This window comes from Sapajus apella, unplaced genomic scaffold (genome assembly GCF_009761245.1).
Source record: "Sapajus apella isolate SASKATOON/1434 unplaced genomic scaffold, GSC_monkey_1.0 scaffold73, whole genome shotgun sequence".
Lineage (NCBI taxonomy): Eukaryota > Metazoa > Chordata > Mammalia > Primates > Cebidae > Sapajus > Sapajus apella.
Genome location: NW_022437013.1, coordinates 4,826,602 through 4,851,871, shown reverse-complemented (window position 1 = coordinate 4,851,871; position 25,270 = coordinate 4,826,602). Strand labels below are relative to the sequence as shown.

The following is a 25,270-nucleotide window of genomic DNA, read 5'->3' as shown; positions in this document are numbered from 1 at the left end:
ATATATATTTTAAGTGAGAGAATAAATGAATGCATATATATATATATATTTTTTTTAAGTGTGAGAATAAATGAATGCATGAAAGCAGAGTTCTATCTCTAGAAGAATGGAATGTTAATATTTTCAGTTCTGTCGAAATTTGTATGGCCCAAGTGGATGTACTTCCAGGCATGAAAATTTCCCTGGGAGACTTGCTTTCCATGGAGGCTAGATGCAAAAATTACTGCTCTTCTCAAAGGGACAGTTTCTTCCAGACCCTGAAGAAAATCCATTCAGAATGTCAAATACTATGAGTCTGTCTGATCTGCCAACATGTATAGGTATGGAACTTAATGATGCTGGGCACTCTTTGGTGTGGGAAAGAAGGTAATAGTCAAGACTAAGAGACAAAAGACCAAGGCCTCCTGGGTAACTTGTGAAGGAATAGCCTTTTATGCCTCTAATCTTTTGGCGATTTCCTCAGTCTCCCACCTCATAGTGGCTATAGAGATTTGGCTACAGCTGATCACTGCTTGCTTCACAGATATCCTTTGGCAGTTTGACATTTGTTAAGTGGGAAGCTAAGTCATTGGTCCCATGTCTTCTGAGGAGCCTTAAAAGAGCAAGCATCTGGCTGAGTGTAGTGGCTCATGCCTGTAATCCCAACACATTGGGAGGCCGATGCAGGAGGATCCCTTGAGCCCCAGAGTTCAAGACCAGCCTGGCAAAGAAAGGGAGACCCCAGTCTCTACAAAAATAATAATAAAATAGTAGCCAGGTGTGGTAGTGCACACCTGTAGTTCCAGCTACTTGGGAGGCTGAGGTGGGAGGATTACTTGGGACCAGGAAATCGAGGCTGCAGTGAGCCGTGATGGCACCATTGCACTCCAGCCTCGGTGACAGAGCAAGGCCCTGTACTCTTCCCCCAGGCCCCCAAAAAAGGAGCAAGTATCTGGGATGCAGGCTGAGGGTCCTATGAAAGAAAGGGGCCACAGGAGCATCTTTCTATGCAAATCAGCCCCAAATATATCTGGCTCCGACTATAAGGCATGGAGCTAGGCTCCAAGATAAGAACTGCACAGGGCTGCAAAATGGGGAAGTCTGAGGATGAGTTATCTCCCTTTTTCAGAGTGCTGAGACATTGTGGAGATTTCAAGTCATGATAGGACTGGGTGTGTTTATTGTTATTCCCATCACCTCATCATACCCAGAAGACTTGTTGGCATCCCAATCAACATGTCTAGGGTGGGTTTTATCACTTCAGGCTGGGCTGTGGGGCAGAAATAGTCCCACTTGAGGCATTTCTAGGAATTGGCTGATTTGGCTGCAAGACAATGGCCTCAGAAGGATGAATCACTGGGCTATTTCTTTCTCATCAGGTCCACTGGGTCGCATTAGGAAGTAAGGATGATGCTGGCTGCCTTTTCCTGTTCTTTGCAAGTGCTGCTAGAATAGAAGCCACTCTAGTCCGTCAACCCATGTAAAGATTTCCAAGAACCTAAACTGGAGTGGCTTGCAATCTTACAATGAGACAGATTGGAGAACTGACACCTCGACTGTGAGGCTCAGCACTTGTGGACAGGATCACACAAGACAGGCCAGATGTGCTGTTCTCTCTCCTGCCCTTACTTCTTTTTTTTTTTTTTCTCCCCAAACAGTGATGTTCCCTTCTAGATAATGTGATCAAGTGGATACATTATCCACTGCAGAGGAGGCAGGACTCCCAGTGTTATATAGCCAGGTTTCCTCTCCCCTGAACATTTGGACTAAGGGAATAGTCTAGACTGGATGAGAGCCTAAACTCTGCAATGGAATAGGGTGAGGTTAATTCTCGACAGGGAAGCATAGCCCTCTCCTTACCCAAAAAATTCTTGAGATGGTTTGGAATCATCCAGCTTGGGAGTTGGCAGTGGTGACAAGTGATTCCTTGGTAAACTATATTAGAAAAGTCAGAGTAGAACTGTTGCATCCAAATCAGTGGGGACAAATGAATAAATGTAAACCAGCTAGGGTTTTTGTAGGACATGTAGAAAATCAAGCGATGAGCCTCTCTGCCCTGAAATTAAAGGGACCTTGTGGAAATAATGGGATTTAGGATTTTCAAAATCCATTTCTGTACACTTTTAAAAGGCTTTGAAATACTTTCAGAGCAAATGGAATCTACTGGAGGAAATTTAGAATTGAAAAATCAAACAATCTTAACCTAACTCTTCCTCCTTATTTCATACACTTTTATCAGAAATCCTTGGAACTTAAAAATAATAAATTTCAAATCAAACACAGATCGATAGTAAGTATTTCAAATTCTTCTAATACATCACCATTTTCCATTAACAGTTTTATTTGAATGTTCTTTCAAGACTGCAAATTTCAAAAGCAATTCAATTTTTTATCTGTAATCGGAAATTTACATCTAACTAGTAACAGATGTGATCAACTAGCTATGGCTTGAGTAGCTTTGTTGAAATTTATGGTAGGAGTTACTTGTAACAGTTTTTTAGCCGTGTTATTCTATCATTGGTTTAATAATTTATTAATTTTAACCCATTCAGAGAACTGTTTTTGATTTGTTTTTTCTTTAAAGGAAACAAAACATGTTTGTGGTTTCATAAAAAGGAACCAGCTGAACCCTTGCTCCAACAAGCTGGTTGACAGGATGCCTAAAAAAATAAGAAGCAGTTAATTGTTTCATTGAGTTTCTCCTCCCCTGACTCGTGCTACTGCTAGGTTGGGGGGAAGATGGAGGCCAGAAACTCCTGTGCAAGAAGAAACTGGAAGCTATGGAAGTCTGTGGGTGCCTGCTGTAGCCAGTTGATCGACTAAGTGGACTGCATGTCAGCCTTAACCTGATCAGTCTTCCTGGTGCTCAGCCAGGTGGTTTTGGGATTTCTCACTGGGTTACTCTCTTTCCTTTAATTTTTAATTTAGAGAGAGGGTCTCACTTTGTCACCCAGGATGGAGTGTAGTGGCACAATCATAGCTCACTGTAACCTTGAACTCCTGGGCTCAAGTGATCCTCCTGTCTTAGCCTCCCGAGTAGCTAGAACTACAGGCACACACTACCATACTTGGCTAATTTTTTTTTAAATTAATTTTTTTGTAGTCTTGTTATGTTGCCCAGGCTGGTCTTGAACCCCTGGCCTCAAGTAATCCTCCTACCTCGACCTCCCAAAATGCTGGGAGGCATAAGCCACTGCACCTGGATTACTCATTTTTAATGGCAGTCTCATATGCTACACATTGAACCAGAATCTGAGTGTGGGGGCAGCAATATGCATCTTTAATGAGAGCCCCAGGAGAATCTGGGGTACATTGAGGTATGACAATTGCTATTTCTAAGATATGGGTAACAGCTTCAGTGATGTTTGGCACTGAGTACCTTTGAATGTGGAGTCCTATACTAAAACAGGAACAATCACTCATTTGGTTAAAGACCCAAGGAATTTTCCGAAATGACCTACAATCCCCAGGGACAATTGAGAAAATATGGGAGTCTGTTTCACAGGCACAAAAGGGACTGAACTATGTTCTTTTGGCTGCATTTAAGGAAGTCTAAAGAGTCTCCTGGAGTCACCTGACCATACCGACTTTATAGACTTGATGCTAAGCGAGTCACATGTCAATATGGGCTATTCCTGGGAGAAAGGGTCCTTTCCCAGCTCCAGCCCTGCAAAGACTAGGGCTGCTGAAGCCCTGTTGTGGAAGTATACAAGAGAAGAATGCCCCTTACCTTGTCCATGCTTATGTTTGTTATTGATGACAATTTGCACAATGGTCCCTGATGCTTGCTGAGAATCCATAAGAGCTCCCCGGTGACTTCTGGCCCCAGGAAAGCGAGGCAGACCTCCAGCCTGTCGACTTGGTGGAGGATCATAGTGAGAGTGGTGGTAAGAATGTCTCTGTAAAACGACAAGAACAAATTTAGTCCAAAAGCCACCAATGAGATCATAGAGATTAAGTTATATACATTAGAAGTCATTCAATGATTTTGATTTACAGTGGTGAGCTCTGATTTCAGCTGCATGCTCACCTACACCAATAGAAATAGGGTGTGGTAATATAAAAGCAGTGTTGGCAACATGCTGAGATTTTTCTCTCTTTTAAAATATAGGACTAGATTCACAGACAAACTTCTCAGGGAGAAAAGAGCCAACAAGGCTAAAGTGTCCTGCTGCTGCCAAGACTCTCACATTCGATTTTAAGAGGTAAGACAGTAGTCGGCACAGAAGGCAGAATGTGAACAGAGGCTGCTAAAGAAGCAAGAAGTCCTGCATAAATCAGGAGGAGAAACAGAGAACTTCTAGTTGGGGAGAGTTTGTGACCTGGGCCATAAAGAATGGGTAGACTTTTTTTACAGGCAGAGTTTTGTAAGGGGAATAATCCAGGCAGAGGTTTCCAAGTTGAGAAGGTGAAGCAGGGAACATTGAGTCCATAAAAGGGAACAGTTGCAGAATAACATTCCAAAGTGGGTTGAAGCCAGATCATGGAGGACTTTAAATGACAGGCTAAGGGGTGAAGACTTTATTTGGTAAGCAATAGAGGTGAGGGCATAGAATAGGGATTTTTTTAAAGTTAGAGAAATAATGTAATCGGAACTGTTTCAAAGCATTGAATCCTGATCATATGTAGGGAATTGTGGTGTTAGGGCTACCTAAAGATAGGTCTTGAACTCCTTTGAAAATCAATAACTATTTCAAGGCCCCACATTCTCTACCTGACCTTTTTTGCTACAGGAAGTACTGGATTAAGTCCAGTCCTATCACTAGCAGCTTAGGAAACACAATGAAGCTGAAAGATAACGGTTGGAGTTGAGGGAAATGTAAAACAAAGTGAAGAAGAAAGGCTAATTCATGGCATTACCAGCAAGATGACTGAGGTGGCCACAGTGCTTAGTGTGGGGCCTCTCAGGGAATAAGCCACATAGCTTAAGGTGACCGAACCCTAAATTTGGTTTAGAATGACATCTGGTTGAGAGCCACTAATTCAGCCACTCTCAACTTCCTACAATGAAAAATTGGGGCTGAGAAAAAGAGGAACACACAACACAGAAAACTGATACTGATATCATCTCCTGTTAGGAACTGGAAGGAATCTCACTTATTATAAAGCAGGTAGAGTTGGATGGAGAAAATCTTTCCTCAGTGTTTGTATTAACCAGCAAACAGGGAAACCCACCCTCTCTTGCAAGCTGCTGATTTTTTGATATATCCAGAGTACTGTTCTCCAACCTCTGTCCCCCAATTCTTCTGCATCCTTTCCAAAACAGCAGGGTCCAGAAAATAATACTGATATCGAGTAAGGCAAATAGAAATGGTTTCATCTAACTGCTGAGGCTTTGGGTTGGGTGCTGACAAGCTGGGGGCATGCAAGTCAGAAGTGGCCCATGTGATGACTGGGAAGCCCAGCCTCAGCAGCACTGTGATGTTTGTATCAATCATTCTATCCCATCCCCTATCAACACCTTCCTCACATGCTCAATATCCTCAGGCTTACCCTGTAATTCCTTGGATTCCTGCCTTATATCCAATCCTTGCTGAGATTTTCTAAGGTTTTAGAAAATCATTTATATTTTATTACAGTACTAATTGATGCTTATGGGAAAACATCAAATAACACAGAAAATAGAAAGTAAAAAGTCAAAGTCTACCTTTCCTCCTGCCCACTTCTACTCCTTTAAGATTAGCACTCCTAACATGTTGGTATGTGACCTTCCAGATTGTTTCATAGGCATTTATATACATGTACATACAATTTTTACATATAGAAGTGATAGTGTAAAATTTCATTTTGCACCTTGTTTTGTTACTTAACACATCTTGGAGCTTGATTCACTTTACTACATTTAGATGTACTGTATTCTTTTTAATAACTTCATAGTGTCACATTAATTGGATGTATACACCAAGTCCCCGGTAAACATTTAGGTTGTCTCCATTTGTTTTGCTTTTATGAAATAAACAATGCAATGACTGTCCCTGCATACTTTCTTTGTACAAGGATATGATGAACACCTATTTATGTACATTTTGTACACTTTTCTAAGTCTTTTGATGTGATAGATTCTTTGAATTAGAACATCTCCTTTTCAGATTTTAAGAAATTTGAAGTGTAAGTCTTCTTAGACATATATTTTTTAGAGAGAAATTCTTTTTCATAAATTACTTCAAAGTACAAAAGAACAAAAGATGCGTAACCTACATAGACAGATGCCTACTTGTGAGGCTTATTCTGAGATTAGTGCAGAGAACAGAAGTAAGACATTACCAGGGTAAAGGGAGGAGAATCCAGACTGCTATCTTTCCTCTCTTCCAACCGTATGACTGAGCACCTAAGGCTTGGGAGAGAGTTTATGTGGACATGTCTAAAGTGTCTACCAAATCCCACCAAAAAGATGGTTGTGTCTTACAACCCCACAGAAGGTCTTCACTTCACAGAAGGATAGGAGGTGTGATCTGCTTGCCTTAGAGAACACATAAAGACTTGGCAAGTCATCCTGAAAGAGTACCAACTTCTGACCTCGACAAAGGGTTGGGGCTATGGTTTCTTTGTGCACTTTCCTGCCTCCAGTTACCAATCTTACAGTTTACTTAAATGGTTTCCAATTGTTGATGATATTCAAAACTCTGAGAAAAGGGAAGAAAAATGGTGTAAGAAATCGGGCCTTTTTTGGATTTGCTAGAAGAGTAGCCACTGGAAGAGAAAAGCTTGGCCTGATGCTGTGGAGTGTTGAATTATTTGAGCGATTCACACTTACTGCTTCTCTGTTGGCAGGCTGCCGGAAGATATCAGCATCAGAATGTTCCCATGACAGTTCTCCATCCCCTGTTTATTAAAAAGAAATAAAGAGAAAATCATACATTTATAGAAGAGAAAGCTATCACTCTTGTGACCCAGCAACATTTTTGGTACTATGATCCCAAAGTTTTCGAAGTGTTTTTGCTTTTGTGGCTGTCCTTCAAAAAAAACGGCTGTGAAGAATTTCTCTGGGTGTGCCTCATTTTTCAAAACAACTCTGAAGAAAGTTGCTACTTTCTAAATAGATGACCTAGCAACATTATGCAGAATTTGGAAAATAAAATGGAAAAGAATCACTTTCTACCTAATTTAGCTACCATTGTCCCTTTTGTTCATTTTATTTCATGACAGTTAAGTATTTTGCAGGTCATATTCAACTTCTGTTTAAGTTACTATTAAACAATGAGTTTTGAGGATTTGATCTGTCATAATTTCTTATGATGTACTTTTCTCTAGGTCTACATGACCCACTCTTTGGACAGAGAACTCCTTGTCATTATCTTCCAAAGTAACTGCTTATAATAAGAATATTCTACTTTCAGCCTCTATAGCAACAAACACACAAGAGATGTGGATAAACCTTAGCTGATTAAAAAACAAGAGGATAACTTCTAAGGATATTGCTCTTGTGTTACCTATGACAAAGCAAGCGAATGGGAAACGCCTTGTCTTAGAGATGTTTGCATCACTCGAAATGAGTACTTAAATTATGTATATGGCTGAAAATAAACCTAATATTCAATATATATATATTTATAAGATAATCAGGAACACATAAAAGTATGAAGAATTTTCTATTCTGATTACTTTCTCAAGCCTTCATAAGAGTAACAGGCCATGTACAGTGGCTCATGCCTTTAATCGCAGCACTTTGGGAGGCTGAAGCAGGCAGATCACTTGAGCTCAGGAGTTTGATACCAGCCTGGGCAACACAGGGAGACCCTGTCTTTACAAAAAAATACAAAAATTAGCCAGGCATGGTGGCATGCACCTGTAGTCCCAGCTACTTGGGAGGCTGAGGTGGAAGGACTGCTTGAGCTTGGCAGGTGGAGGCTGCAGTGAGCCAAGATGACACTACTGCACTCCAGCCTGGGCAACAGAGCCAGACCCTGTCACACACACAAAAAAAGTAACACGTTACAGTTTCAAGCATGTGGTAGTAGTGTTAGGGAAAATTACATAGTATCATAGGCTTTTAGGGATTGGAAATGACCTAAAAATTAGTTTGATAGCAATATTAGAATCAGGCAGTGACCTATAACAAAGTATGGCTTTAAATCTTCATAATTCAAATATCTGATAAAAAAACAATGAATTTTGAAGATTTAACTAGTTGCTAGGTTAATTTTTGTAAAACAGTAAAACACCACTTTGATTGTATAATTGTGTCATTCCCTGATCAAAACCCTCAATGGGTTCCCAACCAAGAGTCTCTACAATCACCCCCAGCTCATCTTTATTGAACACCTACCTCCTACCCAACGATCTTGGCTACTCTACAGTGGGAATCCTTTGATCCCTTTGCTCTTCACTACGCGACTCCCATTCTTGCTTCCATGCTTTATCTCATGTTATTCTTCTTCTGAAATTACCTTCCATCTCCCATGCTCCATAGCTCCCCTATAAAACCATTTAGGTTTTCTATCCTCTACAAAGTCTTCTTCAAACACTCTTACATATTTCTGATTGCCTAAAGGACTTAGCATCCTGACGTTTTAGAAGTATGGAAGACTTCAAGCATAACTTTTTTCCAACTGCTCCATTTAATGGATGGAGAAACCATGGCTGAGAGGGGATGTAGCCATTCACAGTCTAATAAAGACTTTGTGAGAATGAACACCAAAATCCCAGGTTTCCTGACTCCCAAATAGGCACATCCATTCCATAAGAAAAGGGTTCATGACCTGTGTTACTATAGCACCATCATCTATAACAGTGCCTGATACATAGTAGTCACTCAATAAATACTTGTCAAATGATGGAATTGGGAGGCCTTCTCTGACCACCCTATCTAAAATTTCAACCCCTAACTGATATTTATACCTGTTCTTTGCTTTTTCTCCTTAGCACTTAACTATCTTATATTTCATATATTTTATTTATTTTGTTTATTGTCTGCTTTCCCCTATGAGAATCCCCCCATGATAGCAGGGAATTTTGTCTATTGTGTTTACTGATGTAACTCTAGCATCTACAGCAATGCTGGGCACATAGTTCTTATTCATTATTTGTTGAATCAATAATAAAACACTGTAGAATATTTATTACCGTTAAATGTTTTCTGGGCCTCCCTTGTCTCCCTAGAAAGTCTGTAAATTTCTTGGAAGAAGAGACTATGTCTTAGAACACCTCTGTATCTCCTAGACCACTGCTTCTCAAAATGTGCTTCTGGGACCAGCAATATCAGCATCACCTAGGAACTTGTTAGAAATGCAAAATTTCAGATCCCAACCTGTACCTACTAAGTCAGAAACTCAGGGTGGGGGCTGGTGAGCCTGGGTTTTGATAAGCCCTCCAGAGGATTCTGATGCATGCAGGAGTTTGTGAATAACCAGGCTGCAGCACTTAGCATATTGCTGGGTACACGTCAGGTGCTCAATATATGTATTGAACTGAACTGCAGTAAAAACTACAGAATTAAGTGGTTGGCCAATAGTATATATATGCTATTCTCTGCCTGTTTTATTCCATGTCTGAGTAAAGATGGTAGAATGCAAGCAGACCTCTGTGGAAACCCTGACTGACCACTGTAAAAGTAAAGATGATTTAAACTATGTCTATAACTAGAAATTATGCCCAAGAGTCAGTTAAGATCATTGAACACTTCTTGGGTGAAGAGCCTGATACTACAGCATAAGGAGGAGGCAATCAGGCTGGGCCTTTGCCCTCAGGATGTTTACACGGAGGCTGGAGGTGATGGGAAATCAATACAGGAAACAGCAGCCTAAACACACACACAAAGCAACAAACTAAATACAAATGAAATGAACATGCTTAGGAGACATTGAATGGGAGGAGTGAGCAGTCAGATATAATCATAAAAAGCTTCCTAAAAGAATTATTAAGTTACATTTTTAGAAGTAGATGCTGCACAGCATAAACAGACAGTGATATGGGCACAGAGTGCCTCAACCAAAGGGAATGACATTAGCAAAGTACCAGAGCTTTGTAAACAGCAAGTCACATACTGGAGACAGCAAGCAAGGTGTGGCTTGAGTAGAAACTTCAGATATGTAACAAGAGAAATTACACTGGTAATTAAACATGTAGAGAGAAAGGGAGGAGAGGAAGCCCAAAGGAGGGAGGGAAGGAGGATGAGAGTGGAGTGGTTGTTGAGGTAAATAGGGGTAGCAAATTGCTTCATGGACTCACTATTTGATAGCACAATAGGGTGACTATAGTCAATAATAAGTTACTTGTACATTTTAAAATAACTTAAACAGTGTAATTGGATTGTAACTCAAAAGATAAATGCTTGCGGGGATGGAGACTCTATTCTCCATGATGTATTTATTTCACATTGCATGCCTGTATCAAAATATATTGTGTACCCCAACAATATATATGCCTATTATGCAGCCACAAAATTTTAAGAAAATAAAGAAAATTTTTAAAAGTAAACAGTAAAAAATCAAAAAATATACAATTTTTAAAAAGGCTGAAGAATTCACATTTGATTCTGTTGCCAATTTTTTGCAGGGGTTCCTATGGCAAAAATAATATTTGTGGAAGCCCATTCTGGCAATGGAGTGTAGACTAGTTGGGGAGTAATTCGAATCTGTGAGGCCATACAAGAAGCTGCTATAGTAATGTGTAACAGGCCATGAGCATCTGTGCAGTAATACACAAGAAGGATTGAATAAGACTCCTATAGATAAAAATAAATTGATAAGAACCTGAAGGAAGATTTGATGATGGGGAAGGCAGGCAAAGGGGAAGTCAGTATCTGACAAACCTTGGGTTGCAAATCTAGAGAGCTGGAGACAGTGAATGAGCAGGGATAAACTTAGATTTACTTGTCCCCTTTGTTTTAGTGGGCAGTAGTGAGTCTGAGCCAAATAAAACACGGGACTAGAGAGAAGAATAGAAAGCAGTAAAGATTTACAAGCAAATGGTAAAACAAAATGTAAAAGCTATACAATGTGGTTTCAAGCCGAATTTAAGTAGCCAAAAGGGAGAAAAAAAGTTGCAAAAGAAAAATGGTGGACTAGCTCTCTTCATCAAATATCCTTTTAAAATGTAGATTTAATGATTGGTATTGACATGAAATGTTTACTTAGCTGGCCTTCTGAGAAGTTCAGTTTATTGAATTTATACCCTAGAGTTTTTTTAAAAAGACTTTTAATTAAAGAGTATCTTTACATACTTATACTCCAGTCAGAATCTCAAAGATTTATAGAAGGACATAGCACCTGTTACAAAGGTTACAGAGGTAAGATGGCAAATCAAGGACGTAAGTCAGTATCAGGCATAGGAGCAGCATACTAACACCCTGTAACACAAGTCAGATGAGTGTGTCATGATGTGTATTTGATGAGCATCTGCAGACAGGAATGCATACCTAAATTTCAACAATTTCATCTCATTAAAAACTAATGGAACATATATATATATCTTTTACAGGTTTAGTATCCCTATTCTAAAATGCTCTGAAATTTTTTGAATGCTGACAGTACTCAAAGAAAACTCTCATTGGAGCATTTTTGGATTTTGGATTTGAGATGCTCAACTCGTAAGGACAACACAAATGTTCCAAAATCCAAAAACATCTGATATCTGAAATACTTCCAGTCCCAAGCATTTTTGAAAAGAGATATTTAGCCTGTATATAAATACGCACATATATGTATACACACTATATTTATATATAATATATACCATATACACTATAAATCATATATATTAAATATGTAAATACTAGGAACTGTTAGCATTTCTGTTGCCTCTGAGCTTTCAAAGTCATCGAAATTGCATTCTTTAAACTTTAATGTTCTATTAAGCAGCTGCTAAAGGTTTTAACATTTGAGTCACTCTATTTAACCCATAATTAAACTGGAATTATCTTTGTAGATGTTGACCTTTATATGGCTCTAATAGGTTCTCTAGACCTGGGTACGGTCTGTTTGGATAGCTGAAAATAGATATGTCTTTTTGCAATCTTAGATATTATATCTTGAAAAAAAAGTAGGTACCAGATATTCTAAAAAACCTTTTTCTTTGCTCTTTTTGTCTGATCACTGGGCAAATTATTTTGAGTGAGATGGAGGCTCTATTATTCAGCCAAGGCTTTTTGTAAAAGGAAAAAAAAACCTGATTCTAATGGAGATACGATGGATTCTAGTTAATTTCAAGAAGCAACAGATGTAATTTTAACCAATTTTTTGAACCAAAATGAAAAACAACTCTAGTGTATTTTATGTCAAACAATATTCATTTAACCTTAAAAGCCACACGTATTGTTTATTCAAACCTCAGTTATACTCTGAGTGGTACCCTATGTAGCTGGAATAGGTTGGCTTTCTGACAGTGGGAAAAATGGAGAACAAGTATTTGAAAAATGGCCAAAAGCTAGGCTGAAATTGAGACTATTTATAAATCCCACGGCTTCAATTAATCTCCGGTGGCTTGAGCAGGTCAGGGAAGTAAACCGTGTCCTCTCAAAAGGATTAATTGTACAATAAGATTCTGAGATACCCATGAAGATAAGCTTCAGAGAGCAAAACTACGCCAGCATGTGGCCACTTTTGAACCACAAAACACGTCATAAATAAGGTAGTCATAGGACTGATTTATCTCAGACAACCCAGTTTTATTGCCTATTTTTCTGGCAGGTATAATTATTAAGATTGCAGCTTTTCCTTTCAAAATGTGCCTTGGTTGAGAGGGTAAATTATATAGTCACTCTAATTATAAGGCACAGAGACATGAGATAAATCCCTGAGAGAGGGGAAGTGATCTCTATTTTCTGAGGGAGAAGTTGAAACCAGCAGAATCAAGGCAAAGTGAAAGAGAGCAGGGAGGAATAAACCCATTGTGGAGTCTCTCCTTACCATGTGCTGGGTTTCATGGGGGAGCACTTTAATGCCAGTGCTCTATGCTAAAGCTGGAAATGAATGAGTGAGTAGAAACAGATGACTTTAGGGAGCCTCTGCCAAATATCTAATTCTACAAATTTTGCTGGGAGGGAGCAAGGGTGCTGAAATTTGAGAGAAGCTTTAAAAGGAAACTAGTAAAAGCATTCTCCACTGATAGGCATTTGAGCTTCCAATGATGATATACACCACTACAAGAAATCTACCAGTCATGTATAGCACAGAATTAGAAACTACTTTAAATTTCATATGGAACAAAAAAGAGCCCATATAGCTGAGACAATCCTAAGCAAAAAGAACAAAGCTGGAGGCATCATGCTACTTGACTTCAAACTATGCTACAAGGCTACAGTAAACAAAACAGCATGGTACTGGTACCAAAAAAGATATATAGACCAATGGAACAGAATAGAGGCCTCAGAAGTAAAGCCACACATCTACAACCATCTGATCTTTGACAAACTGACAAAAACAAGCAATGTGGAAAGGATTCCCTATTTAATAAATGGTGTTGGGTAAATTGGCTAGTCATATACAGAAAACTGAAACTGCACCCCTTCCTTACAACTTTTACAAAAATTAACTCAAGATGGACTAAAGACTTAAATGTAAGACCTAAAACCATAAAACCCTAGAAGAAAACCTAGGCAATACCATTCAGGAAATAGTCATGGGCAAAGACTTCATGACTAAAACACCGAAAGCAATAGCAACAAAAGCCAAAAATAGACAAATGGGATCTAATTAAACTAAAGAGCTTGTGCACAGCAAAAGAAACTATCATCAGAGTGAACAGGCAACTTATAGAATGGGAGAAAATTTTTGCAATCTATCCATCTGACAAAGGGCTGATATCCAGAATCTACAAAGAACTTAAACTTACGAGAAAAAAAATACCACATCAAAAAGTGGGCAAAGGATATGAACAGATACTTCTCAAAAGAAGACATTTATGCGGCCAACAAACATATGAAAAAAAGCTCATCATCACTGGTCATTAGAAAAATGCAAATCAAAACCACAATGAGATAACATCTCATACCAGTTAGAATGGGAATCATTAAAAAGTCAGGAAACAACAGATGCTGGAGAGGATGTGGAGAAAAAGGAATGCTTTTATACTGGTGGTAGGAGGGTAAATTGGTTCAATCATTATGGAAGACAGTGTGGCAATTCCTCAAGGATCTATAACCAGAAATACCATTTGACCCAGCAATCCCATTACTGGGTATATACCCAAAGGATTATAAATCATTCTATATAAAGACACACACACACACACATATGTTTACTGCAGCACTGTTCATAATAGAAAAGACTTGGAACCAACCCAAATGCCCACCAATGATAAACTGGATAAAGAAAATGTGGCATGTATACACCATGGAATACTATGCAGCTGTAAAAAGGATCAGACAGTTATTTTCTTTAAAAAGAAAAAAAACCACTTTGGTGATGGGGGAAACCACATTGCCATGTATGTACCTATGCAACAATCTTGCATGTTCTTCACATGTACCCCCAAACCTAAAACACAATAAAATATATTAAAAAGATACTTTATTGTCAAATGAAGCCCTTCATTGTTTGGGCTGTCAGTATAAGATCTTAGCATTTTTAACAAAATATCTGCTTGAGAAATACCAAAATACAGACAATGGGGGGACTTCCTGCCAACATTAGCAAGCCAAACTGGAAGGAGAGTACAAAAGCATTTGTTTGTAAAAATCAGAAATTCTTAATTTTTTAAAAAGTGCATTGTGGAGATGTATGTGTTGTGAGGAAGAAGTCAGAAGAGAGGGAAAAAAACTATGAGCTGGATGGTGCCTATCATCCACACTCTGCTCTTTCAATGGAAATGTGGCTAAACAGATCCAGGTTTACGGTGAGAAATAATCTTTGCTTCTCAGAGCAGTCCCAATGCATCTGCTGGATTGTTACGATATCTGACCCCTGGAAAGATGGTCCTCACACAGTCTGTTCCTCCCAGTAGCCTCAGAAATAAGAGTTACCTAACTCACTTTGCTTCCCCAAGTTGAGAGGCAGTATAATATAATGGCTAAGAGAACAGCTTGGAGCAAAACAGCTTGGATTCAAATCCTGGCTCTGCTCCTTCCCACCTGTGTGACTTTGGGCAAATGAATTAACCTCTCTGTGCCTCAGTTTCCTTATTGCTAAAATGGGCACAATAATGCCTACCTCATAGAACTGTGAAGATTAAATGAATTAGTATATGCAAAGCACTTAGAATTGTGCCTGGCACACTGTGTTGGCTAAATGTTAACTGTTACTCCTAATCCCCTTTTTTCACATTCTTTCCCTTCACTTCTTTTTCCTCCTTCTCCTCAAGGGTAGCTTACACATGGGCAAAAACCTGGCTTAAGGGACTCCCAAGTGTGCTATGTATTTAACAATGAAAAGGGTTTGGATCAAACAAACAAACAAACAAACAAACAAAAAAAAAAAAAAAAAAAAAAAACAAGTGAACAAAGCATAGCAAAGATAACTGTATGCCTGCACATTGAAAAGTAATCATTTCATCTCTCTATCATTGGAAGACAGGGTCCTGGAGATATTTTTAAACAGGGCTAGAGAGATTCCTTCAGCTCATACCTTCTAAACTGGCTTTCCAATTTTTTAAAAGAGAGTTTGCAACTTAATTAAAATCTCTTTTCTCTCTTGGCTAAAAATGAGGCTTGACAGGACAGACACCTGCTTCATTGGTAGGAGTGCAATTTATAAAGTTATAAAGTGAAGTATTAAAAATCCAAGTCCCCATCAGGCATGGTGGCTCACGCCTGTAATCCCAGCACTTTGAAAAGCCGAGGTGGGTGGATCACCTGAGGTAAGAGGTTCGAGACCAGCCTAGTCAACATGGGGAAACCCTATCTCTACTAAAAATACAAAAATTAGCCAGGCATGGTGAGTGCCTGTAGTCCCAGCTACTCAGGAGGCTGAGGCGGGAGGACCACTTGAATCCAGGAGGCAGAGGTTGCAGTGAGCCGAGATCATGCCGCTGCACTCCAGCCTGGTCAACAGAATGAGACTCTGTCTTAAAAAAAAAATCCAAGTACCTAAATGAAGTAGAGTTCCATGCTACCACATCCATGAACTGAAAATAAAAAGCAAGACAGAGCAGGGAAACTCAATGACCTACCCATGTTGACTGCCCAGTCAACCTGAAAATGAAAACAGTCAGTTGTATACACTGTTCCTCTTTCTCATGTATCTTTTACCTCTGTTTGCAGTGTCAGTCAACAAATCAGAGTGATTTCTTTAAACTGCTGGAGTCTAAGCTCATAAAGACTATTCTAATGTGAGTAACAGACACATCCAACAATGTTTCTGGGCAGCTGTGAAATTCCTTGAAGTAGTTAGAAAAGACTAAGGCTGAAGAAGAAAGAGTGACTTTAACCACCTATGAAGAAACAATTGCTCCGAAATGCTCTGGGAATTCCCTATTTTTATTGTGGAAACAGATTCATATACACACAAAAAAGTCCTTAAACCCCAGATGGCCAATCAGGAATCACTGCTGTTTATTTGTTAAGCTCAATATGAAAGTCAGCTTTGTCTCATTTACTATCTGAATGACTTTCTATTCAAAAGAAATATTTTGGACATAGGAAACATGCCAAGAAGGAACATGATGACCTCAGAAGGACGGGGTCCTGAGACGGTCAGCAAGCACGTGGGGATGAATTTTGAGCACAACAGATGGAAAGAAAGCAAAAACAACCTGAAACATTTCCATGGAAGAAGAAGGGTTCCAGTTGGGATTTAGAAGATGAGGAGAGGTAGGTGAAGATAGCAAATCTCTAAAGAGGTTTCATACGCATGAACATAAATTATTCACTTTTGAAAAGATATTACTAATGACGGTGAGACTCTTCTATAGCTATGAAAAGATCAGAGTATCTCAATACACAGTCATCCCTCAGCATCCATGGAGATTTGGTTCCAGGACCCCCCACAGATACCAAAATCCATGGATGCTCAAGTCCCTGATGAAAAATGGCATAGTATTTGCATATAACCTACACACATACTCCCATATACCTTAAATAATCTCTAGATTACTTATAATACTCAATACAATGCTATGTAAATAGTGATTTTACCATATTGGTTTCTAAAATTTGTAATTTTTAAATTGTTGCGCTGTTAATTTTAATGTTTCTTAAAAAATTATTTTCTATCCGCAGTTGGTTGAATCCATGGATGTGGTATCAGTGGATTATATAGATTATAAAAGAGGGCAGACTGTATTTTGAACTTTAAGTTAGAACATACAAACTCAAAAATTACTGAGTTAATTTAAAAATTTTTTACTTTATTGTGGTAAGGACACTTAACAAAAGATTTGCCCTCTTAACAAACTTAAGTGTACAATACTATATGGTTAACTATATGCACAATGCTGTACTGCAGATCTCTAGAACTTGTTCATCTTGGAGGGGGATATGGGAAGTTGCTAATCAACAGGCATAAGGTTTCAGTTAAACAAGATGCATTTTCACTTTTTAAAGTAGTGTTTCTCATTAACAATGTTTCCTTCCTATCATCATGACCAGGAGATGGTGGTGTTTCTGCAGAAAACGTGGGCCAAAACAAAAACAGCTTGAGACTAATTCGTGAGAATCTATATTTGGAGTTGCTATTATTTTTTTTCAGATTTCTTTGATTTTGAAAACTTTGAAAAACTTGGTCAATTTTTATGATGTTTAAAAGAAATAAAGTATCTCACACACCACTTTCCCGAAGATACTGGATTCTAGCTGAGATGGCATCTGAGGTGCAATTTTGCTGCTCTTTCGGAAAGAGAAATCAAGTCTCTTAGGTAAAACGGCACTTATCTTGAACACTGACAAACTGCTTTTAAACAATTGTTTCCAGTTTCATTTACCATAAAGGAGTTAGCAGAAATATCACAATGTTGTAAAAAGCAACTTCCTTTTCTCCTTGGGCTCATTTGAGATATGTTGAATACATGGGCTTGGGTTGAGCAAATCGTGAGTTCTGTCTTTTCTCCTGCCTGCCTACTGTGTCTGCACTTGGAATGCTGTCAAGAGCTTTTTGTGACAGTGGCTCCCTTTGTTTTAAATAAATCAGTCAGCATGATACATGATTAATATCATGCTATGGGAAATGGAAAAAAGATACAAAACAGTAACAGTGTAAGAAGATATTTTTGAATGCTCAACTCTATGAAGCAGAGTAAGCTCTGAAGGTGGTCAAAGAAGATCAATGAGAACTAGAGCCATTAGGCAAAATTATTAAAAGAGGTGCAACTTCAACTGAGCTCTTGAAAGATGAGTAGGATGCAAATAGGTAGAAGGGGTGGGATGGAGGGGCGGTGCTATCCCAAGCCTGTGGAAAGTAACAGTTTAAGTAAAGCACATAACGGGAGGGAAGGTAGGAAGAAACACAGCATGTTACAGGACAAACAGATCAGTCATCCAGCCTAAAGGAGATGTGTGTGTTGGTGTCAGAGAAATAAGGTTGGGAAGTAGCTTAAGGAAGAATCAGATTGTTTCACAGAGGCTGTTTAATGCACACGTATGTTCACCGAGGCACTGTTTACAATAGCAAAGACCTGGAACCAACCCAAATGCCCATTGATGATAGACTGGACAAGGAAAACGTGGCACATATACACCATGAAATACTATGCAGCAATAAAAAACGAGTTCGTGTCCTTTGTAGGGACATGGATGAACCTGGAAACCATCATTCTCAGCAAACTAACACAAGAACAGAAAATCAAACACCACATGTTCTCACCCATAGGTGGGTGTTGAACAATGAAAACACATGGACACAGGGAGGGAAGCATCAAACACTGGGGTCTATTGGGGTGGGGCTAGGGGAGGGACAGTGTGGGGTAGGGAGGTTGGGGAGAGATAACATGGGGAAAAATGCCAGATGTAGGTGACGGAGGGCTGGAGGCAGCAAACCACCTTGCCATGTATGTACCTATGCAACAATCCTGCATGATCTGCACATTTACCCTAGAACCTAAAGTGCAATAATAAAAAAAAAGCAAGCTGAAATTTTTATGGCAAGAAATGGTAGCATGATCAAGTAGTTTCTCAAGAAGAAAATTCTTAGGCTGGGCACAGTGGCTCATGTCTGTAATCCCAGCACTTTGGGAGGCCAAAGCAGGAGAATCATTTGGACCCAGGAATTTGAGAGAAGCCTGGGCAACACAGCAAGACCATGTCTCAAAAAAAAAAAATTGCTGGACATGGTGGTGCACACCTGTAGTCCCAGCTACTCAGGAGGCTGAGGCAGAAGGATAGCTTAGAATTTGAGGCTGCAGTGAGCTCTAATTGTGCCAGTGCACTCCAGCCTGGGTGACAGAGTGAGACCGTCTCTGAAAAACAGGAAGCAGTCAAAAGAAAGAAAAGTAAAAGAAAAATCCTAGATTAGGGTTCTAGGTAGCATGTACAATGTGGAAGGAACATCATAGAGTCCTACAGCCTTGGGGAGGGGCTGGATTCATGGGATCAGAAGTTTGGGATCCAGGAATTTATGACTGCCACCAGGTATCTCCCTAATTTTTGAGCCCATCTTCCCTCAGCCTGGAGTGCAGAGAACAAGGAGGGACGTGGTGTCAGTTGAGGCTGGAGAGACAGTCTTAGGAATCTTCGTTTACTTCCTTGAATAGGCCTACTGCTCTCAATTATTGGCTTTTATATCACCTTTTCTTTGTGGCATGTGGCACAGTTGCAATCTTATATTTACTAATATCATGATATGGTGTCTGTCTTCCCCCCTAAAACTCCATAAGGGCAGGTTCCATGTCCATTTTTGTTCACCACTGTATCTCTAGCACTGGTGCAGTGCCAGGCTCTCAGTGATGGCTTGACAATGTTTGCTGAATGAAAGAAGGTAGATATTTACACTCAAGACTCTTTAAGCCTAGAGTGAGAGAAGGGTAAGTTAAGGCCTTGATGGGAAAATATGGGCAGTGTGGTAAGATACTCTCTTAGGAGTATCTGTGTATAACAATGTGCCATGCATGTCCCCTCTTCCCCTTTACTCACCTGTACTAGGAGAGATCCTTGTCCTACTCCTATGGATGGGTCCCAATAGGTAGTGTAGAGGTTAAGAGCTTGAAACTCTGGAGTCAGATTGACCAGGTTAAAATTCTAGCTCTGCCACTTACTACCATTTGTCTTTGGACAAATAAATCACTTAAATTTTCTGCCTTAGCTTCTCATCTGTAGAATGGGGATATAAATAGTTGTTACTATTTTTGTGAGGATCAAATGAGCTATTCCACACATAAGTGCTTAGAACACTGGCACATTGTAAGTGCTACATATAGACACCATTTACTAAATGCATACTTGGCTTTCAATACAGTTAATAGCTACCTCAAATACCTCTCCCTTGTCTAGAGTCCAAGTACCTAGCCTTCTCTTGTATAGCAAGATGAGCAGGAGACCGGGAGTAGAAATGATCAAAAGTGGAAGGAAGTTGGGTGTGGGTTTGGGTTTGAGGCCTGCCTTCCTAGAATGTAGCAGTAGTATAATCTCTGATGAGATTTTTCTTCTGATAAAGTTTCACTTAAGGTTCAAGTGGCTGTTTGCACTATGCTTCCAGTCCTAATGAGGTTTGCTGAAGTGCCAGCAATGACATACATTGTGCCAGCACTCTCCTTGACTGTCCTAGTCTCAAAGACATGTCTAGTCAAAGGAGGTGGCTAGGGCTGCGATTCAATCCGTGTCTAGGATTGCTGTCTAACCCAGGAAGAAAGATACACATTAGTGTTTGGGGACAGTGCAGAGAGGCTATTTCAATGGAGCCCTTTATATGAAGGTTTGCAAGTACAGCAGTCAATAGGTTATTTCTTCTTCAGTATCTGGCCTGCAGTTAGGGTGGCCAGCATAGGGGAGAAGTGTCTGGGTTCCCTGCTGTATGAGTAATATGCTTATATAAGATACACCATTGTAAAAACATCATTTCCACAGGAAAAAATAACTAGGTGCTTCAAAAATTAGAACTTCAAAGGAGTTTCAACCACATTATGTACAGCTGAAAGATGTAAAAAAAAACTGGAGGCAATGAAAGAAAAACAATTTTTATAAAAGGGTAGGATTTGGTTTTTATAAAGGAAGATGAAAGAAAATGGAGCAGTTAGGCTGAATGAGAGATTGCAAAGAAAAAACTTGTATCAAATGATGACTGGTATACTAATCTTCCATTCCTTTGCTTGTGGCAGGAGATGGCTTAAATAAATAACTTAAACTTAAAAAAAAAAAAAGAAAAAAACCTAATGAATTATCAAGTATATAAAGCGACAACACATGACCAGTAATAACTAACTTTTATCTGTTGCTTCTGAGGACATAAAAAAGAAATTTAAATTGTAACAAGAGAACTGCAGAGAAAATAGCTGGGTCCAGGGTTTGTTACCACAAGAAGGACTAGAACTAAAGCTCTGTCTATGGAGATTACATTTCATAGGTAGTAAGCATAATCTCCATTTTTACAGCTGAGAAAACCAAGGTTTTAAGTGGTTGAGTAGTCAGACTAATAACAACACTAGTAGGTGGTAGACCTGCAATGTCAAATCTATGACCTTCTGGCTTCAGAGCCTCTGTCCTTTGCACTACACTGTATTGCCTCTAGGTTGCAGTCACATGCCTTTTCACTGTTGCCTTTCATTTCTATTATTAATTGCTTTTCAGTGTAGAGTTCAGGTATCCTTTTCCCCAAAGGGAATAATCTCAGTCTAACAGCTGGATTATAGTGATCAGCTGGTTATATTAGCAAACACATGTACACCTCTGCTCAGTATAGACTTTCTTTCTTTTGAGCCAGACTGAAATTAAGTTGGGCCAAAGATGAAGATGAGAAAGGAGGTGAGGAACAAAATATCCATCTTTCTTGACTGAAATGTAACAGCTACACTGCGGTACAGACATATACACACACACTGTGAGAAAAATGTATGGAAGGATCCAGGGCCTTACCGAAGCATAAATCAAATTAGGCTGTAAATAAATCCATATTGACTTATGAGGGTTGGTACAAATAGCGTATTAAAGGGGAGAGTGGCCAGGCACGGTGACTCATGCCTGTAATCCCAGCACTTTGGGAGGCCAAGGCGGGTGGATCACAATGTCAGGAGTTCAAGACCAGCCTGACCAACATGGTGAAACCTCATCTCTACTAAAAATACAAAAATTAATTGGGCGTGGTGGTGCACACCTGTAATCTCAGCTACTCAGGAGGCTGAGGCTGGAGATTTGCTTTAACATGGGAGGTGGAGGTTGCAGTGCACTGAGATCATGTCACTGCACTCCAGTCTGGGCGATACAGTGAGATTCCATCTCAAAAAAATGAAAATAAAAACTAAAAAAAATGTTTTAAAAAGGGATGAGCATACACTGGTAGTCCAAACAAGGTCAGTCCTTCCAAAAAGCAATATTAACTGTACTGTCCTAAAGTGGCATGGCAAAAAAAAAAAACAACTTGGAGATCAGGAATGAGACCAAGTAATTTCCTATTGACCAGGAATCAATGTATACTCAACACCATCTACCACAGTTAATCAGTAATTTAGGGGAAAAAACGCACAACAACCGTATTCTTTTTTTGGTAGCACCTAATTCAAATCATGACTAACTTTCTAGTCATCACTCCAATCTAATGTGCATTCATTTAAAGAGCACCTACTCTGCCAGGCACAGTGGGGGAAATAAAGATAAATGAAAAAGAGTTTCTGTCTTAGAGAGTTTATGCATTTTGATAGGGATGATAATACATGAGCACAAATAATTTTAAAAAACCAGAGGGTGACAAGGTGATAAATGCTCTTGGAGAAACACAGGTTAAGTGCTGAAGAGTCCTAGGGTTTACTTCTAGTTTGCAGGATTTAAAAACGTTTCATGGAAGAAGTGGCATTTACACTGGCTTCTGAAGGATAGGCAGGATTTATGGGTGTGGAGAAACTAGGGATGGAGGTGGGAAAGCAGAAAAGAAAGGCCTTCCAACTGCTACTTATCGAAATGTGACCTGAGGACAGCCTGCAGTAGAATCTGAGGAAGCCGAATTTGTGCTAAGTCTTGAAGGACTAGCAGGATTTCCACAGGCAGGAATGGAGAAAAAGAACTTCCAAAAAGAGGTAACGTTTTCTCCATCCCACCTGTACAAGTGCAGTTGTTACTTAGGGAGTCCTTTTGTCTCCTTTTTCTCCCAGTTCCTTATCATGAAATGGCTGCCACTCATCCACCCCAAATTGCTTGCCATATGGTTGGACTTCGATGATTTAACCAATCATAAACTTAAATTGGTTGCTTTTCTATTGGTGCAATCAGGTTTCAGAATTTTAATAGGCTCAATTTAAGTGCAGTAAACTCAGATATTAGAAAAAAAAATACATGGTTCCAGGTTGTCCCAAGTTACCTACATGGTCTTAGGAATGGTTTTTCAAAGTGACAGTCCACAGACCACCATTCTGCACCAGAATGAACGATTGGGTCTGCTTAAATGCAGATTCCTGGGTCCCACTCCAAGGCCACTAAATCAGAATCTCTGCAGGTGTGATCCAGGAATCTGAACTTCAAGTTCTCTGGGCAATTCTGAAGCACACTAAAGTGTGAGAAACATTGAGAGGAAGAAGAGAGAGCAAAGGTACAAAGGTAAGAGAATACAGGAACAATGCAGTGGGCCATGAGGTGCATGAATATTGACCTATAAAGGAAGAATATTGACCTATAAAGGTAACTTGAGGCTAGATCATGAAAGGCCCTTCACTGTCAGAGTCAGGGGTTGATATGTATTTGAGTGGCAACAGGGAGTCATCCCTTTCAGTGGCAGAACACTGGGGTTAAAAGCCTGAAATATGGAGCCAGGCTGTCAGGATTCAAACCTTAGCTCCTCAATTCACTGGCTACCTGACCTTGGGTAAGATTCTTAAACTCTCTCTGCCTCAGTTTCCACATCCATAAAACAGAGAACAATAATACTCATCACATAGGGTTATCATGAGATTAAGTGAGTTCATATATGTAAAATGCTTAGAAATGGGACTGGCATATAGTAAGTCCAAATACATGCTAGCATAAAAATTTTTGAACAGAGGTGTAACAGGGTGATGGATCTCTTTTTGGAAGATTAAGATGGCAGTAATGTATAGGAGTCACCTACGCATCCCCCACCAGCAAATCCTATAACTTTTTTCCTCTAACTGAGTGGTTCACAACCTTAGCTGCATATTGGAATCACTACCTCCTCTCCTCCTCCTGATCTGGTATAAATCTACCAAGGTAATTCAAATACGCAACCATGGTTGAGAACTAAGGCTCTAAATGTATTTCAGCTTTGTCCACTTTTAATTATTGAATCCTTAGTATGCCACGTCCTTCTCTTATATTATCTCACTGAAATCTCACAACCATCTTCAAGGTAGGAGCTAACATTATCCTCAATTTAAAGATTGCTATAAAGGTTGAGTAAGGTAATCCAACTACAAACTGGCAAGGCTGGGATTAGAACCAAGGCAGCTTGGCTCCAAAGGCTTCACTCTGAACCACTACTGTGCCCCAGTCCAAGCACCCATTTTGTCACACTGGAAAGAGTACTACCCTAACCATCTTGCTAGTCTCTCCAGTTACATTATTGCCTCCTTCCAATCTAGTCTGGACATAGTAGCCAGTGAGATCCTTTAATATGTCAATTGGATCACTTCCCACTTTTTCTTACAACCTTCCAATAGCTTCCCAATGCATTAAAAATGGAAATCCAAAATCCTTCCCATGGCCTTCAGAGTCCTGCATGGTCTAAGTCCTAGTCACTTCTCCAGGCTCATCCCGTGCTAGTTTCAACCACAATCACTATATTTCAGCCACACTGGTCCTTAGGCTCTTTGAATGCTCTAAGCTCTTTCCTGCTTAGGGCCTCTGAACTTTCTTTTCTCTCTACTTAGAATGCTTTTGTTTGGGCTCTTTCCACAGATGACTCCTTTTTATCTTTCAGGTCTCAGCTTAAATTTCACCTCCTCAAAGAGGCCTTCCTGACAACTCAAGCTAAATAAACTTCTTATTTTTTATCTCAGTCCTTTGTTTATTTTCTGCATAGTACTCACATTGTCCGTATTTCCACATTTGCTTATTATTTGTCTTTTCTGGAGAGTTCTGTAAGAGCAAAGAACGTATCTTGGCTGCTATGTATGCTATATATATGGTTGTGTAGGTTGTGTACTACCAAAAGATGCCACAGCTACAAGGATGCATTCACTGGGATTTTCTGAAAAATGGCAATACAGTATCTTACATAAGGGAATCCTTTTTGGAACTCACATAAAGATTCCATATGATCTAGCAACGCCCTATATGTCTACTGTATTTAGCAATATAAATACCCCAACTCTAGCACAATGCTGAGCATAC

The 25,270-nt window shown here is 39.5% G+C and overlaps 1 protein-coding gene across 4 annotated transcripts in view; it reads right to left on the bottom strand.

Annotated features, from left to right (window-relative positions):
• The window catches only part of CHRDL1 (chordin like 1), a 123,781-nt gene that overhangs the window by 16,488 nt on the left and 82,023 nt on the right, over nt 1-25,270 (bottom strand). For all 4 annotated transcript variants that reach the window (XM_032250845.1, XM_032250847.1, XM_032250846.1 and 1 more), the window contains exons 7-8: nt 6,734-6,801; nt 3,710-3,878 (exon numbers count right to left, since the gene is read on the bottom strand). In XM_032250845.1, the coding sequence (XP_032106736.1) occupies nt 3,710-3,878; nt 6,734-6,801 (237 nt within the window). The remainder of the gene's footprint in view (nt 1-3,709; nt 3,879-6,733; nt 6,802-25,270) is intronic.